This window comes from Oncorhynchus gorbuscha, linkage group LG05, assembly GCF_021184085.1.
Source record: "Oncorhynchus gorbuscha isolate QuinsamMale2020 ecotype Even-year linkage group LG05, OgorEven_v1.0, whole genome shotgun sequence".
Classification (NCBI taxonomy): Eukaryota; Metazoa; Chordata; class Actinopteri; order Salmoniformes; family Salmonidae; genus Oncorhynchus; species Oncorhynchus gorbuscha.
In genome coordinates, this window is record NC_060177.1 from 24253183 (window position 1) to 24271991 (window position 18809).

The 18809-nt window shown below is 43.1% G+C and overlaps 1 protein-coding gene across 4 annotated transcripts in view; it reads right to left on the reverse strand.

Annotated features, from left to right (window-relative positions):
• Positions 1-5191: 5191 nt before the first annotated feature.
• Positions 5192-18809, reverse strand: part of LOC124035717 (E3 ubiquitin-protein ligase NEDD4-like) — a 37464-nt gene continuing 23846 nt past the window's right edge. For 3 of the 4 annotated variants that reach the window (XM_046349320.1, XM_046349319.1, XM_046349317.1), the window contains 23 exons: positions 18312-18373; positions 17825-17921; positions 17142-17305; positions 16868-16988; positions 14536-14694; positions 13968-14057; positions 13566-13685; positions 11463-11666; positions 9599-9676; positions 9382-9436; positions 9234-9292; positions 8966-9031; positions 8540-8769; positions 8216-8337; positions 7959-8029; positions 7725-7820; positions 7516-7589; positions 7212-7272; positions 7058-7117; positions 6849-6956; positions 6331-6427; positions 6066-6138; positions 5192-5970 (listed from right to left, as the gene is read on the reverse strand). In XM_046349320.1, the coding sequence (XP_046205276.1) occupies positions 5868-5970; positions 6066-6138; positions 6331-6427; positions 6849-6956; positions 7058-7117; positions 7212-7272; positions 7516-7589; positions 7725-7820; positions 7959-8029; positions 8216-8337; positions 8540-8769; positions 8966-9031; positions 9234-9292; positions 9382-9436; positions 9599-9676; positions 11463-11666; positions 13566-13685; positions 13968-14057; positions 14536-14694; positions 16868-16988; positions 17142-17305; positions 17825-17921; positions 18312-18373 (2370 nt within the window). In that variant the 3' untranslated portion in view covers positions 5192-5867. The remainder of the gene's footprint in view (positions 5971-6065; positions 6139-6330; positions 6428-6848; positions 6957-7057; positions 7118-7211; positions 7273-7515; positions 7590-7724; positions 7821-7958; positions 8030-8215; positions 8338-8539; positions 8770-8965; positions 9032-9233; positions 9293-9381; positions 9437-9598; positions 9677-11462; positions 11667-13565; positions 13686-13967; positions 14058-14535; positions 14695-16867; positions 16989-17141; positions 17306-17824; positions 17922-18311; positions 18374-18809) is intronic. The other variant, XM_046349318.1, reaches the window with a different exon arrangement.

Consider the following 18809-nt stretch of genomic DNA (forward strand, 5'->3'; position numbering starts at 1 on the left):
TACTACAGTACCCTCCTGACGAATCGTTGTATTAGAAAGATGTTTGTTTGTGACCCAGGCTAACCTTATGGCTTTTGCTCTTACATAACATGTGAAAGTGAATATGCAGCCTCATTTATGGTGACCCCTCACGAGGGGTCTCGAGGATGTTCGATTATAAATTGGTTTTGAGCACCTGCCAACACGACACTGTTAGGGGGTGGAGTGAAGATAGGGCTGCACATGGATGGAGGTCGAGCTCTGGGGCCAGATCAATAGGTTAAAAGGGGGCTGAGGAGTATCCGGCACCTCCATGGCCTTCTGCTATTGGACAAACCCAGTGCCATCCTGCTCACATACACACCCATCCTCACTGACCCCAGCAGCATCCAAAAGGCTGGCTTGAATTGTATGTGACCTACCACCTGACCCTTCGGCCTGGGGGGTTGGTCTTTAGCCAGCACTTTGGGGATTGGGGGAAAATAGGACAGTTGTGGATAAGCTGAATCATATGAATGGGCCCTGCATGCTTTAGAGGGGAAGCCTTTCATCCACTTATTTGGAGATGTGGACATAAAGCCAGGGTTACAGTTAGGGTTTTGGTTGAGGGTTGATCTGGATGGTGGACATGAAGCTACGGTTAGGGTTGTGGTTGAGGGTTGAACTGGGATATGTGCATGAAGTTAGGGTTAGAGTTAGGGTTGTGGTTGAGGCTAGGGTTGAACTGGGATGTGTGCATGAAGCTAGGGTTAGAGTTAGGGTTGTGGTTGAACTGGGAAGTTAGGGTTAGAATCAGTCCGAATTGACTAACACTACATCACTGATTTGATGCGCTCGAACACAGCCAATATGTAGGCAGTGTTCATTGTGGTCAAGCAAAACCTCTGTATCCCGGTGACGATGGGAAAAATCTATTTTTAAAGCTATATATATATATATATTTAAAAATTGCTTATTGCACAGTTGACTTAGAGCCCATGACACATAGTGAATAGTAAAGAGCTGCAAGTCTCTTTAAAGGTTCCGTTTCAGGACCACTATTGTTTTCACTATATATTTTACCTCCTGAGGATGTCATTCGGAAACATAATGTTAACTTTCACTGCTATATGGATGACACACAGCTGTACATTTCAATGAAACATGGTGAAGCCCCAAAATTGCCCTCGCTAGAAAGCCTGTGTTTCAGACATAAGGAAGTGGATGGCTGCAAACTTTCTACTTTGAAACCCGGACAAAACAGAGATGCTTGTTCTAGGTCCCAAGAAACAAAGAGCTCTTCTGTTGAATCTGACAATTAATCTTGATGTTTGTACAGTCGTCTCAAATAAAACTGTAAAGGACCTTGGCGTTACGCTGGATCCTGATCTCTCTTTTGACTAACATATCAAGACTGTTTCAAGGACAACTTTTTTTCCATCTATGTAACATTGCAAAAATCTTAAACTTTCTGTCCAAAAATGATGCAGAAAAATTAATCCATGCTTTTGTTACTTCTAGGTTAGACTACTACAATGCTTTACTTTCCGGCTACCCGGATAAAGCACTAAATAAACTTCAGTTAGTGCTAAATACGGCTGCTAGAATCCTGACGAGAACCCAAAAATTTAATCATATTTCTCCAGTGCTAGCCTCCCTACACTGGCTTCCTGTAAAGGTAAGGGCTGATTTCAAGGTTTTACTGCTGACCTACAAAGCATTACATGGGCTTGCTCCTACCTCTCTTTCTGATTTGGTCCTGCCGTACATACCTACACGTACGCTACGGTCACAAGACACAGGCCTCCTAATTGTCCCTAGAATTTCTTAGCAAACAGCTGGAGGCAGGGCTTTCTCCAATAGAGCTAAATTTTTATGGAATGGTCTGCCTACTACCCATGTGAGAGACACAGACTCGGTCTCAACCTTTAAGTTTTTACTGAAGACTCAACTCTTCAGTGGGTCATATGATTGAGTGTAGTCTGGTCCAGGAGTGTGAAGGTGAACGGAAAGGCTCTGGTGCAACGAACCGCCCTTGCTGTCTCTGCCTGGCCGGTTCCCCTCTCTCCACTTGGATTCTCTGCCTCTAACCCTATTAGAGGGGCTGAGTCACTTGAGTGGATTGAGTCACTGACGTGATCTTCCTGTCTGGGTTGGCGCCCCCCTTGGGTTGTGCCGTGGCGGAGAGTTTTGTGGGCTATACTCAGCCTTGTCTCAGGATGGTAAGTTGGTGGTTAAAGATATCCCTCTAGTGGTGTGGGGGCTGTGCTTTTGCAAAGTGGGTGGGGTTATATCCTTCCTGTTTGGCCCTGTTCAGGGTATCATCGGATGGGGCCACAGTGTCTCCTGACCCCTCCTGTCTCAGCAGTAGTTTATGTATCGGGGGGCTAGGGTCAGTTTGTTATATCTGGAGTATTTCTCCTGTCTTATCCGGTGTGAATTTAAGTATGCTCTCTCTAATTCTCTCGGAGGACCTGAGCCCTAGGACCATGCCTCAGGACTACCTGGCATGATGACTCCTTGCTGTCCCCAGTCCACCTGGCCGTGCTGCTGCTCGAGTTTCAACTGTTCTGCCTGCGGCTATGGAATCCTGACCTGTTCACCGGACGTGCTACCTGTCCCAGACCTGCTTTTTTCAACTCTCTGGAGACAGCAGGAGCGGTAGAGATACTCTTAATGATCAGCTATGAAAAGCCAACTGACATTTACTCCTGAGGTGCTGACTTGCTGCATCCTCTAGAACTACTGTGATTATTATTATTTGACCATGCTGGTCATTTATGAACATTTGAACATCTTGGCCATGTTGTTATAATCTCCACCCGGCACAGCCAGAAGAGGACTGGCCACCCCTCATAGCCTGGTTCCTCTCTAGGTTTCTTCCTAGGGAGTTTTTCCTAGCCACCGTGCTTCTACACCTGCATTGCTTGCTGTTTGGGGTTTAGGCTGGGTTTCTGTACAGCACTTTGAGATATCAGCTGATGTAAAAAGGGCTATATAAATACATTTGATTTGATGTCTTGAGAAATTAACTACTCTTAAAACAGACAAATACGGTCATCAAAAAGTACAGAATAAAAGTAATTCTCTGGCTTGTAGATATCAAACAACTATATTGAACAAAAATATAAACGCACCATGCAACAATTTCAACAATTTTACTGAGTTACAGCTCATTTAAGGAAATCTGTCAATTGAAATAAATTCATTAGGCCCTAATCAATGGATTTCACGACTGGGCAGGGGCGCAGCCATGGGTGGGCATAGGCCCACCCAATGGAGAGCCAGGCCCACCCAATCAGAACAAATTTTTCCCCACAAAAGGCCTTTATTACAGACATACATACTCCTCAGTTCCATCAACTGTCCGTGTGACTCATCTCAGATGATCCCGCAGGTAAAGAAGCCGGATGTGGAAGTCCTAGGCTGGCATGGGTTATTCGCGGTTTGCGGTTGTGAGGCCGGTTGGATCTACTGCCAAATTCTCTAAAATGACGGAGGGGGCTTATGGTAGAGAAATTAACATTACATTCTCTGGCAACAACTCTGGTGGACATTCCTAGTCAGCATGCCAATTACACTCTCCCTCAAAATCTGTGGCATTGTGTTGTGACAAAACTGCACATTTTAGAGTGGCCTTTAATTGTCCCCAGCACAAGGTGCACCTATGTAATTATCAAGCTGTTTAATCAGCTTCTTGATATGCCACACCTGCCAGTTGGCTGGATTACCTTGGCAAAGGAAAAATGTTCATTAACAGGGATGTAAACTAATTTGTACCCAACATTTGAGAGAAATATGCTTGTGTGTATGGCACATTTCTGGGATCTTTAATTTCAGCTCATGAATCATGGGACCAACATTTTACATGTTGTGTTTATATTCTTGTTCAGTATAATATGAAAGGAGAACATTAGGTGGCATTTTCCATGTATTTATTTTTCTAAATATGCTGCCATTTACTTGTAATGTAATCAAAACATGTTTTCATCAAGATACAGAAGTTTTATTTCATTAAAACATTGATAGAAAATCCACTTACAGTTGTCAGAATGACAGTTCTGACATAATATATAAATTAAGTATCTCTTAAAATAATGAATTATAGAGTATCGGATGTTAACAATATATCCATTCAACTAAAGGATAAGAACATGTCAAACGATTTTGATGATCAAATTCTATGATAAATTACAATGCCTTCATTTGTAATGTAAGTCTTAATTACCAGTGAAAGGAAAGAATGCACTTTTTTCTTCCTTGGCAAGTAAAATGTACTCAAGTCATGCACTTAAAAGCAGAGGATTTTAGCATGAAATCATACTCAACGTATGCATTCTGAAATTGGTAGTTTGGCAAAGATCAAGACATTAAGACTTTTATAACCATTTTAACTAAGTGCTTTACCTTATAAAAGCACAAGTATAACATTTTGATTTAAGAGAAATGAAAAAGCCCATCATATTTTCCTTCATCAACAATCTGTAAACATACCAGCGTGTAAACATGTTTTCTACCATTCATACAATACATTCTTGATAGAGCACACCACTGCATATGTACAGTCAATTCCCTCAAGAAAATCAAAGGCAAAAAGACATTCGCAGAAATCTTTGAGAATTGACCAAATCAATTTCTTGATATTAATTCAACAGAGTTATTACATAGAGCAATTTGAAAAAAATACATGTACTCCTAAAAATAGAGTATTATACTGCTCTATAACACCCATGAATAGAGCAGGGCTCTCCAACCCTGTTTCTGGAGACCTACTGTCCTGTAGGTTCAGTCCAACCTTAATCTAGTGCTCCTGATTATGTTAATTAGTTACAACTGGGGTTGGAGGTGAAAACCTACAGAAGGGTAGCGCTCCAGGAACAGGGTTGAGAGCCCTGGAATAGCGGAATAAAAAATAATACATCCATCACTGAATAAAAAAACAGCAGAGGAAATATTTTGCAAGTGTGTGTGCAAGAATGAGAAAGCAATGGCAACATGGTTTTTCAATGGAGTCTAATGTGGAGTCTGTGGTTTCCTCAGTAAGCTATACAAAAGTGCATTCACTGTCAATTGCGTACACATACACTGATTGTACAAAACAGGAAGAAAACACCTGCTCTTTCCATTACATAGACTGACCAGCTGAAAACTATGATCCCTTATGGATGTCACTTGTTAAATCCACTTCAATCAGTGTAGAAGGAGGAGACAGGTTAAAGAAGGATTTTTAAGCCTCGAGACAAGGCTTGTGTCTGCCATTCAGAGGGTGAATGGGCAAATCAAAAGATTGAAGTGCCTTTGAAAGTGGTATGGTAGTAGGCGTCAGGCGCACCGGTTTATGTCAAGAACTGCAACACTGCATGGTTTTTCACACTTAAGTTTCCCGTGGTCCACCACTCAAAATACATCCAGCCAACTTGACACAACTGTGGGAAGCATTGGAGTCATGGGCCAGAATCCCTGTTGAACTCTTTCGACACCAGTGTATATACGGTAATGTATATCGAAGTCCAATGTCAATCTCCTCATGATAGAATGTTTATCATAGATGAACAATAATATCTGTATGCTATAATGCATTTGATAAATTGTATATAGATCTGGTTTAAGTATACATACATATTTACGAGACACAAAAAAACTATTTGTAAACTTCACAGACCAAGAGTGATTTAAGAAGTGATTTTCACTCATCATCCATCCCTTCCACTGTGCAGGAGAGAGGAGCACCAAAGACCTTGCTGTCTGTGATTGTTCTCCATCTTCTCAGGCGGTTGTCAGGTCTGGACCTGAATATTAGGTGTTTTATCAGCATTAAACAGAACTACAGCACAAAAACTTGGTGCTAGCCCTCAGTTCACTGGCAGTAACTGCCCTTTTAACATCTGCGCCATAGGCCACACACTCCCCTAATCTACTCCATCAAAGCCTTGTGCATTCTCTATGGCGATGTGTAGCTTCTCCCTCAGCTCCTCAAACGACTCATAGGGAGGCAGGTCCAGCCGGTTGAAGCTGAAGACGGTAAAACAGAACCAAATTCAAATGCACATTTGTTGCAGTAACCAGGTAGGACTATTAGCCAAACTGCTGTATTGTTAGTTACTCACCATGTGTGGGCTCTGGGTAGTTTGTCTCGTGTTCCCCACTGCTCAATGGTAAACAGCTGTGGTCCGTTAGACCCTGCGATTTCACAACATAAAACAAGATTAGGAGGTGAGAATCTTATACAAACAGCTCTGGTTACAACTCAAAATCCATGTTTCAAAGTTCATATCAATCTATGTAATGACAAAATGGTTAAAAACATAACCAGAATGTACCCTGTATTATACAAATGAGTCTTAATACAGAGAAGTAGAGAAGAGGACTCACCGTAGAGCTCTGCAAAGCCATTCATTGGGACCCGGGAGGTGCCAGTCACAAACTGCAACAGGCGGATACGCTTCTCTGCATCCATCAGCAGAACAGTCTGAGAATGACAAAATATCATCAAATAGTTGGAATGAATATTGAGAATTCACCCAAAAACTAAGGCTGCACAATGTGGAAATTCTGGGCCGATATCAGATATTTAGCGATATCCAACGCGTTCCTGGGAGTTTTCGCTTTCAGGAATGGGCTAATAATAGCTAATAGCTCAAACCATTTGGACGCTAAAGCCAAATTCATAGGAAAACCTTTTCTTCACATTGTCCTACCCACTTTTAAAAAACGCCACAGACCACGGTCTCCATCATTGTCCTTTGTCTCCACATCAGACAGATAGACATAATATTTTTTTTAACCAATTATCGTCCGATATCGATATGGTCACCGATCAATCCTGCATCCCTAACAAAAACATTCTAGAATCCAGAGGCTTCTGTTCTAGTGGTGGAGTATCCTCTTACCTTCCAGAACCACAGGATGACAGGCTGGTTGGGACAGTAGCCATTCTTGTACTTGGTGTTCTCCCTCCAGTCGTTCACATCCACGTCTCCCAGGCCACACATCAGGAGCTAGAGAGAGAGACAAAAACAAGATAGAACATCACTCAACTATCTGGAAAGACAGGCTCTCAGTCATGCATACATTTCAGAGTGATAGGAATGACACCCACCTCCAGCTCATTCTCGTCAAATATCTTGATGAGATCCTGGGGTATCAACTCATAGAATCCCTAAGACAAGAGAGAGAAACAAGTAATAGGTCAACCATTTCTTTCAATCTCATCACAACTCAATCAAAACATCTCAATAAAACCTAGTGTTTACCTCCTTGAATGCGGTCATCTGCTTCAGTATCCTGTTCACGAACCTCCACTGCATGACAAGACTGACAAAGAAAAGGTTTACTTTGAAATGGAAGCATTCAAAATAATTTGAAAATAATTTCAAATTTATCTAATGATGCAGACATTATGTGGTGGGTGGTGGTTTCACTGTCCATTAGCAAACCCTTCCAAGGCCAAATACGTGACTTGTGGGTCACCAACAGGTAACCAGCTGAACAGCACTACATGGCAGTGAGTATGAGGCGTGTTTCCTCTTTCTACCAGCAGAGGGCTCTGGTGCTTACTGGATGTATTCCTTCTTGTTGTCATCGGTGACAACTATTTCAGATCCTCCTGGCTTCAGCTCATGCTGGTGTGTCTAAAGAGGAAATGTCATGTCAGCATGACTGATACCAGAGTACCACCTAGCATCGACTTTATCCACTTCACTCAATAGGCACAAGATTGAACAGAAAATACTTGTGCCAAACAACAAATAGGAAGCAGGTCCCACCTGTCCAAAGAGCTCTTCGTCTATTGTGAACCTCAGATCCAGGTCTATCGGGTCATTCTCCAATATCCACTTCAGGGAGTTGAAGTACTCACTGTCCTGAAATAACAACACACAAACACCATTACCTCTTATGGTGAAACACTGCTGTTTTAGCTCTCTGATTTATCATGTCTCTACTATCTGATTAGGTGATGGGAAGATGTGAGAGTAATCTAGATAGTATTAGGCACCTACCACAGATTCCATGTCCTGTAGAGTAATGGGCTTCTGCAACATCATCTTGTAGAAAGGCCTGATGAAGAAGGCTAGAAAAAAATTACATGTCAGGATCTGTTCAACACACACCTAATCCTTGTGGCCCAAGCATAGAGCTGTCCTCCGCTCTTAGTTTCTCTACACACACACACTTGTGTAACACTACGATTATACAAATTAATGATCTTTTACCAAACACAAAGTTCATGAGCAAAATCCCCAGCAGTGAGACTCACCATCCAGCAGCTTGCCATGGTAGACAGCCATGCCTGCCACACGGCCAATGAACTTGAAGTAGGACAGGTGGTCCTCATTGCAGAGGCCTGAGTTGGGGTTGATCTGCAGAGTGTAGTTGTCCCTGACACAGAACAGGCAGAGGAGAAACTTAAAACAGCTCTAAAGTTATCCAAATCCTTCTCTGATCCATTCCAGAACATATCCCCTCATTAAAGTGATTCATAATGCTGTCAGAGATGTTATTCACTAACAAGCCCCATTGAGGGCATGTTCCATTTTTCCTTGCCTGAAAATGGAATTCTAACACATTCAAATAGACTCACGTGGCAGAATACTCAAACAGCCCATAATAGGGGTTGAACATCTCTTTGGAGATGAGGAAGAACCACTCCCTGGCCACGCCACCGTAATCCAAGCCCTTCTCTCCCTCAAACTCCACCCACAGCCGAGCCTTCAGGAAGTCAGCCCTCTTGATTGACAGGATTCGTCTGTAGGAGTCCTCTAGCACGGCGTTCCGCCTGAGCTTCATCTCAAAGCGATTGGGGATGTCAGCCTGGAATTGGAGATAGAGCAGGCTGAGTGAGTGGACTTTCTACTGAAGAGCTGAGTTGACATCAGGTCAGGGGATGTAGCTAGACTAAATGTCATAGAAGATATTGTGAGGATGATTGAAAGAAAGACAAGATAGGCTTTTACAGTTTGAATGTTCTGTATATCTGGCCTAATTGTGAAATAAAAACAATGCTTACTGGTTTCTTCATCTTCTTCCGGAAGTATTCATACTTCTGTTTATAGTCTCTGGAGTAAGGCACAGCCTAAAATAGACAAGGATGGGAGATCCAATGACCGGAAATCAATTATGAACACATTATGAATTACGCGGTTTTATGGCCAACCTGGAGAACCTGACTCCAAAAAGAGAAAGAGTAATTTATGAGGAATGCAATATGACCCAATCGGAATCTAATAAATAAAAATCTCTAGCTATAGCTTTTAAAATATATAATCTGTACTTACTGGTCCAGTTATGGCTGAATTCTGCAATCTTGGATCATCCCATTGTGTGTTCTTCGTATCTGAAAATACATCAGATTTATTCAGCATTGGTAGTCGGCGTATGCATTTTTCACAAATTTTAATACATTTTAATACATGCCATACATACTGTGATCTATGTAGAATATCCTCCCATCACTGTGGACCCTCTCCTCCCAGCCAGGCTAAGATAAGGGATAGCACAAACATTACTCCCACCATCATTTCCCCCCTTAAAAATCAACCATTCACTCAGCAATTTTCAACTTTAAGAGGCTCATCACATTGGGCTGCTAATTGCCTTCTTAGAATGCTATTATTGGGTATGATATTATTGTAAAGCTTACCGGCATTGGCCCGAGGTCAGTTGGGTCTAGCGAAGGTCTCCTCCTCATGTGCACAGGAATCTTCAATCTGGGGTCTTCCTGTTCACAGCCAGATAAACAGGAAATAAGTCACACAAACAGGAAGGAGTAGTGAGAATGGCAGTATTGTCCAGTGGACATTCTGGCCATGATGATGTGTGACTAGACCCTATAGGTAGGGCCTGGGTGTATTTCTTGATCATGTGACCTGATCAAGAAAAACTACATATATAGTACCAGTCAAAAGTTTGGACACACTTACTCATTCAAGGTTTTTTCTTTATTTGTACTATTTTCTACATTGTAGAGTAATAGTGAAGACATCAAAACTATGAAATAACACATATGGAATCATGTAGTAACCAAAAATGTGTAAACAAATCAAAATATATTGAATATTTGAGATTCTTCAAAGCAGCCACCCTTTGCCTTGATGACAGCTTTGCACACTCTTGGCATTCTCTCAAACCTGATTCATGAGGTAGTCACCTAGAATGCATTTTAATTAACAGATGCGCCTTGTTAAAAGTTAATTTGTGGAATTTCTTAACTTCTTAATGCGTTTGAGCCAATCAGTTGTGTTGAGACAATGTTGGGATGGTTACAGAAGATAGCCTTACTTGGCAAAAGACAAAGTCCATATTATGGCAAGAACAGCTCAAATAAGCAAAGAGAAACAAACACTCCCTCATTACTTTAAGACACGAATGTAAAGAAATTTAAAAGAACTTTGAAAGTTTCTTCAAGTGCAGTCGGAAAAAAACATCAAGCTCTATGATGAGAATGGCTCTCATGAGGACCGCCAAAGGAAAGGAAGACCCAGAGTTACCTCTGCTGCAGAGGATAAGGTCATTAGAGTTACCAGCCTCAGAAATTGCAGCACAAATAAATGCTTCAGAGTTCAAGTAACAGACACATCTCAACATCAACTGTTCAGAGGAGACTGCGTGAATCAGGCCTTCATGTTCGAATTGCTGCAAAGAAACCACTACTCAAGGACACCAATAACAAGAAGAGACTTACATGGGCCAAGAAACACGAGCAATGGAAATCTGTCATTTGGTCTGATGAGTCGAAATGTGCGATTTTTGGTTCCAACCTCCGTGTCTTTGTGAGACGCAGAATAGATGAAAGGATGATCTCTGCATGTGTGGTTCCCACCGTGAAGCATGGAGGTGGAGTGATGGTGTGGGGGTGCTTTGCTGGTGACACTGTCGGTGATATATTGAGAATTCAAGGCACACTTAACCAGCATGTTACCACAGCATTCTATAGAGATACGCCATCCCATCTGGTTTGCACTTAGTGGGATCAACATTTGTTTTTCAACAGGACAATGACCCAAAGCACACCTCCAGGCTGTGTATGGGCTATTTGACCAAGAACGAGAGTGATGAATTGCTGCATCAGATGACCTGGCCTCCACAATCACCTGACCTCAACCCAATTGAGATGGTTTGGGATGAGTTGGACCACAGAGTGAAGGAAATGTAGCCAACAAGTGCTCAGCATATGTGGGAACTCCTTCAAGACTGTTGGAAAAGCATTCCTCATGAAGCTGGTTGAGAGAATGCCAAGAGTGTGCAAAGCTGTCATTATGGCAAAGGGTAGCTACTTTGAAGAATCTCAAATATAAAATATATATTTTGAATTGTTTTACACTTTTTTGGTTACTACATGATTCCATGTGTGTTATTTCATAGTTTTGATGTCTTCATTATTACTCTACAATGTAGAAAATAGTACAAATAAAGAAAAAACCTTGAATGAGTAAGTGTATCCAAACTTTTGACTGGTACTGCATGTCCTTTTAAGAATGGCGGTATGCAGGTGCTTGCTCTCTCACCCAGGAAGTGGTCTTAGTGTTGTGGTCGATGAAGAAGGGTTTTCCGTTTGGGGCATTGCGGACCTCCCAGCCCGCCGGCATGAAACCACACTCCCTCTGTGAGCCGGGGGAGTGCTGGGGGGAGCCCTCAGGAGGGAGCATGGGGGGCTGGTACACAGTGGCGTTCTGGGATAGAAGAGCCTGGGCTGCTGCCTCTGAGGTTATCTGGAACATGGAAGAAGAGATGAAGATGAACACTATTGGTATACTCAATAGGAGGGTGGACTGGATCCTATATCAACATTATCTACAGTGTTTTCGGAAAGTATTCAGACCCCTTGACTTTTTCCACGTTACATTACAGCCGTAGTCTAAAATTGATAATTGATTAAATTCAAAATTATCCTCAGCAATAGCCCCATAACTACAAAGTGAAAACCGAAATACCTTATTTACATAAGTATTCAGACCCTTTGCTATGAGACTCGAAATTGAACTCAGGTGCATCACATTTCCATTGATCATCCTGGAGATGTTTCTACAACTGTATTGGAGTCCACATGTGGTAAATTCAATTGATGGGACATGATTTGAAAAGGCACACACCTGTCCATATAAAAAGGTCCCACAGTTGACAGTGCATGTCAAAGCAAAAACCAAGCCATGAGGTCGAAGGAATTGTCTGTAGAGCTCCAAGACAGGATTGTATTGAGGCACAGATCTGGGTAAGGGCACCAAAACATTTCTGCAGATTTGAAGGTCCACAAGAACACAGTGGCCGACGCCCAGCTGGTGGTGACGCTAGTAATACAGACGGGTAAAGGGTTTAAGTCTCCTATAAGTACTTTGCAGGCTCTTGATGTTGGCCGGGTGTAAAAGCACATTGTAAAGTCTGTTGGGAGGTTAGTCCTGCGGCTACTGATGCGCAGTATGTTATCTGCAGAATAGGGTCTATCGACACCGCTCGCATGACTCAACTGGGTCTCCATCATTCTTAAATGGAAGATGTTTGTAACAACCAAGACTCTTCCTAGAGCTGGCTGCCCTGCCAAATTGAGCAATCGGGGGAGAAGGGCCTTGATAGTCACTCTGACAGAGCTCTAGAGTCCCTCTGTGGAGATGGGAGAAACTTCCAGAAGGACAACCATCTCTGCAGCACTCCACCAATCAGGCCTTTATGGTAGAGTGGCCAGACGGAAGCCACTCCTCAGTAAAAGGCACATGACAGCCCGCTTGTAGTTTGCCAGAAGGCACCTAAAGGACTCTCAGACCATGAAAAACATGATTCTCTGGTCTGATGAAACCAAGATTGAATTGTTTGGCCTGAACGCCAAGTATAACATCTGGAGGAAACCTGGCACCATCCCTATGGTGAAGCCTGGTGGCCAGTCATCCTGTGGGGATGTGTTTCAGCAGCAAGGACTGGGAAACTAGTCAAGATCGAGGCAAAGACAAACGGAGAAAAGCACAGAGAGATCCTTGATGAAAACCTGCTCCAGAGCGCTCAGGACCTCAGACTGGGGTGAAGGTTCACCTTCCAACATGACAACGACCCTAAGCACACAGGCAAGACAACGCAGGGCTTCGGGACAAGTCTCTGAATGTCCTTGAGTGGAACAGGAACTTCAACCTGATCAAACATATTTGGAGACCTGAAAATAGCTGTGCAGCAATGCTTTCCATCCAACCCCACAGAGCTTGAGAGCATCTGCAGAGAATAATGGGAGAAATTCCCCAAATACAGGTGTGCCAAGCTTGTAGCGTCATACCCAAGAGTACTCGATGCTGTAATTGCTGCCAAAGGTGCTTCAACAAAGTACTGAGTAAGGGACTGATTACTTAAAAAAATAATAATTAGCAAACGTTTCTAAAAACCTGTTTTTGCTTTGTCATTATGGGATATTGTGAATGATGAGGGGAAAAAAACAATGTAATCATTTTTAGAATAAGGCTGTAACCTACCAAAATGTGGAAAAAGTCAAGGGGTCTAAATACTTTCCGAAAGCACTGGAACTACACAAGTTAAGTAGGTCCTGATTGGCTTTTGACATGACTTTGAATACTTCTTCAGTGCACTGTGGTTTGAGAGAGAGTGAGAGCAAAAGAAGGAGGAATGCAGCCTACCTGGATGAGTGGCCGTGTCCAAGTGGTTATCCTGCTGTTGTGATTAACGTAGTAGGGTCTGCTCTTACTATCCTGCTTCTCCTCCCAGCCTGGAGGCAGCCCCGCTGAGGTTGCTAACAACTATTAAACAACATAAAGAGAGAGAGAGGCATCAAACAATCCATACAACAATACCTCAAGTGAATAGAACAATAACTTCCTCTGAATCACTGAGCTACATGCTCAAACCTAATGACTGCATTCTCACTGTCCTTGCATCATCTCGGAAAACTATGGAAGCCACACTTACATGCTAAATCTCAGCTCAGATGACCCTATCCCACAAATACTGCTGTAATACAGGAGTGTTGTGTGTGTGTGTGTGTGTGTGAGGGCGGAGGGGATTCAGGGAATGCAACACACCACAGGATGAACAGGGTGTTCCTCTACGGTCAGAGTCTGGGCACTGCCTCTGCGACTGGAGTGACTTGAATGACTGGAAGGGCCCTGCAGCTGAAGAGAGCAAGACGACAGAAACCACAGTCATTACCCATACACGTGTTAATAGGCACATATTCTCCAGCTCTAGACAGGCACTAATACCCGTCTTACACTAAAATATTACAGTCCCTCCAAGATTACGCAAATGCATTTGAAATGTTTTTTTAAATCAACAATATTATGCAAGGACTTCCAACTCCAACCAATCAGCAGTGCACATATACTGCATAATATGGTTCAATCAAGCCACACAGAAAAACTTTGCATATTGCCATGTAAAATATTTGCAAAATCAGTAATATTTGCATATCACAAAAAATCCCAGCGAAATCCTGGAGGGACTGATTATAGCTGTGTTGTTATAACACAAGCTATAACGTGTGTTTCAGTCCCTTCTTGGAACTGTGGAGGACGCGTATCCCCAGGAGGCTTTGGGTGTCGGTTGATTAATAACGGGAGCCCGGTCAGCGCCGGCCAGTAAATTATTCACCTGGAGGGAGGTACGTCGGTTGCCGGATGTGGCACCCGAGGCCTGGAGGCGACTGAGCTCATCACAGAAAGAGTGAAACTCCAGGGGGGAGTGGGGTGGAGGGGGGGAGCACTGGCTGTTGTACAAGGTGGACTCATCCTCTGTCATGATTTCCCAGCTCTGGAGCAGACAGGAAACAAGACAAATGAAGAGTTTACCATCTGAAGGATGTCTTGATAGTGTTACGTCACTGTCTTCTTATCTGGCTATAAGCTAAGAAAACAGTTCTGGCCTGCTTGTTCTGGCACGGAGTGACGTTATTACACAAAACTGACATGTCATATGACTTCAGTAGTGCAACTTTTTTGGGGGACTTTGCGGAACACCCTGATCCTGAACTTGATCTTGTTAAGGGCCTTCCTGACATTTAGTAATTTGCTCGGTTAGCAGCCTCTAAAGAGAGGGGCTAGGACCAGAACACATGGTCGTAAGATATTGTCCTTATAAACTCAGCAAAAAAAGAAACATCCTCACTGTCAACTGCGTTTATTTTCAGCAAACGTGTAAATATTTGTATGAACCTAACAAGATTCAACAATTGAGACAAACTGAACATGTTCCACAGACATGTGACTAACAGAAATGGAATAATGTGTCCCTGAACAAAGGGGGGTCAAAATCTAAAGTAACAGTCAGTATCTGGTGTGGCCACCAGCTGCAATAAGAACTGCAGTGCATCTCCCCCTCATGGACTGCACCAGATTTGCCAGTTCGGCATGTGAAATGTTACCCCACTCTTCCACCAAGACACATGCAAGTTCCCGGACATATCTGTGGGGAATGGTCCTAGCCCTCACCCTCCGATCCAACAGGTCCCAGACATGCTCAATGGGATTGAGATCCAGGCTCTTCGCTGGCCATGGCAGAACACTGACATTCCTGTCTTGCACGAGATCATGCACAGAATGAGCATTATGGCTGGTGGCATTGTCATGCTGTGGTCCTTCTGTAGCTCAGTTGGTAGAGCATGGCGCTTGTAACGCCAGGGTAGTGGGTTCGATCCCCCGGGACCACCCATACGTAGAATGTATGCACACATGACTGTAAGTCGCTTTGGATAAAAGCGTTTGCTAAATGGCATATATTATTATTATTATTAGGATGAGCCTGCAGGAAGGGTACCACATGAGGGAGGATGTCTTCCCTGTAACGCACAGTGTTGAGATTGCCTGCAATGACAAGCTCAGTCCGATGATGCTGCGATACACCGCCCCAGACCATGACGGACCCTCCAGCTCCAAATCGATCACACTCCAGAGTACAGGCCTCAGTGTAACGCTCATTCCTTCGACGATTAACACGAATCCGACCATCACCCCTGGTGAGACAAAACTGCGACTTGTCAGTGTAAAGCACCTTTTCGACAGTCCTGTCTGGTCCAGCGACGATGGGTTTGTGCCCACAGGCGACGTTGTTGCCGGTGATGTCTGGTGAGGACCTGCCTTACAACAGGCCTACAAGCCCTCAGTCCAGCCTCTCTCAGCCTATTGTGGACAGTCTGAGCACTGATGGAGTGATTCTGCTTTCCTGGTGTAACTCGGGCAGATGTTGTTGCCATCCTGTACCTGTCCTGTAGGTGTGATGTTTGGATGTACCGATCCTGTGCAGGTGTTGTTACACGTGGTCTGCCATTGCGAGGACGAACAACTGTCCGTCCGGTCTCCCTGTAGCTCTGTCTTAGGCGTCTCACAGTACAGACATTGCAATTTATTGCCCTGGCCACATCTACAGTCCTCATGCCTCTTTGCATTATGCCTAAGGCACGTTCACGCAGATGAGCAGGGACCCTGGGCATCTTTCTTTTGGTGTTTTTCAGAGTCAGTACAAAGATCTCTTTAGTGTCCTAAGTTTTCATAACTGTGACCTTAATTTGTAAGCTGTTAGTGTTTTAACGGCCATTCCACAGGTGCATGTTCATTAATTGTTTGTGGTTCATTGAACAATCATGGGAAACTGTGTTTAAACACTTTACAATAAAGATCTGTTAAGTTATTTGGATTTTTACGAATTATCTTTGAAAGACAGGGTCCTGAAAAAGGGACTTTTCTTTTTTTGCTGAGTTTAGGTCCGGGCCTATATACCTTAGATAGGTCGTATAGTTGGACTGCACACCACGTACAGTTGTTTCATAATCGTACCAGAGACCGCAAAAGGATATAATAGAGTCTCGTCTCCATTTCAATATCCAATTCAGGAGAATAACTGTAATTCAATTTATGAATTTAAAGTGTCATTAAACTTTAATGTGAATTTTTCAATACATTAATTGAACTTCGATTGACTTGAAAGTTACCTCAGGAGACTCGTGTCTGTCATTGGAGTCCTCTTGGTCGGAGATCTGCCTGCGGGCAGTGAAGGCGTGCTGGGCCTCCATGTGGATGTTCTGCCTTTGCTCTGCCTCCACCTGGCTGTCTCTACACAGGGAAACACACACACTCACAGTCAACTTCTCATCTCTTGACCAATCAGGTGTTACTGTATTCCAATACTACCATTGTGTTGAAATAGTGCTAGATTAAGTTCAAGCTGTCAGAATAAAGGACATGACAGGAGAACCCCAGACTTACTGTACTATGGGCCTGTGCCACTGTGTCGTCCTGGTTTCGTGGTTGACATAGTAGGTCCTGCCCAGGTTGTCCTGCCTCTCCTCCCAGCCAGGGGGCATTGCAGGCAGCAGGTGGTTATGCCTGGGACCGGACATGTCCTGGCCCTCTAGAAACTCCCAGCTAGGCTGTACAACAAAAACAACTGTTACACAACACGGCACATGCAGATGTCAACATTGCCCAAATCCTCTACATACGTTTGTTCAAGTCAAACAAGGTCTTGGCCACTACTCAGAAAATTCAGTGGCAATCATAGGGACTTGTAATTTATTGAAGTGACCCATGGTGAGACAAATATAGATTGGCCTTTTGGACATGGTGTTCCTAGCCACTGCTTACATTAAGCATGTTCAAGAATGATGACAGGCTGGTTTTATCAAAACTACATCAGGAGGGAGATGGCAGGCAATCAGCCATCTTGGCTTGACATTGGTAAAACAAGCCTAGTGTCTTTTCTCCTGGCTCTGAGCACCAATATGCTGTTACATGTATATACTGAAGCACGCCGACTGAGCAATAGCCAAGGCACGTAGATTAGACACAGTCTAATCAAAGGAGGAGGGGGGTGACGGCATGGGAATATTCAATATCAGGGGGGACAGAGGGCAGGAGATAGGGGTAGGTTGGGTGGGTGGCGGTCTTACATCCATGTCTTCAGTCTGTTCTGCAGCATCCTCTGAGTTGTTTTTGGGTAAGTAGGTCATCTTCAGACGGAGATGACCCTTGACCCTGGATTTGTGACTACATCAAAACAAAAAGTAAACACTTTACAAAACAAATGACATGGAAAACAGTGCACTTTCTAAATGAGAGTAATGTGAGCCTCTTAGGTGTATCAAATACACAATAAATGTCATTCGAACAATTTATCATTGTGACGGACTCAAACATGAAATTGAGCTTTCTCCGAGGTAAAATCAATATGTGCCTCATGTTATTTGAGCTTAATTTATACACCTCAGGAAATAAGGTTATTGAATGTTAGGCAAACTCACTGGAATGGAACTCAAGATATTATTCAAATTAATTTATGCAATGCCAAGAGGCTGAATGTGATAAAAATGTCACAAAGTAAATCCATGTTAAACCAGGAAGGATAAGCAGCTTGAATAATCATGAAATAATGCCAACCTTCTCGGGTGAAGTAGAAAATCCTTGAATGTGTATGGCCTTTCAATGTTAGGATTTTCTGTCTGAAAAAATAAACAAAAATAAAAGTATTTAAAAACCAGTTGAAATGCTCTATAAAGATATTTGCTGTATAACATCTACGCATGCAGTAACTGTATAATATATGAACAATAAACAATTCCTGTATAGACAGTGGACAGATGTACAGTAGGTCTACTGTAAATGCCATCTAAAGGTAGGAAAAAGTAACAAATATGGAGGACTGTATTTCCATAACTATGGACAACGTTGTGGAACATGAGGGGTATGTTTAGGGGTATGTTTACATGAGTGCGCCTATGAAGAGTTCATGGGTGAAGATAACTATGTAAAGTGTACAGATCTCCAACAAATGATATCTAAAGGAGAACATGGAACACCAAACAGCACAGAATAGCCTACTCCTTTAGACGTGGGATTGGAAACATGTTGATTTAGGAAAATTGGTTTCCACATACA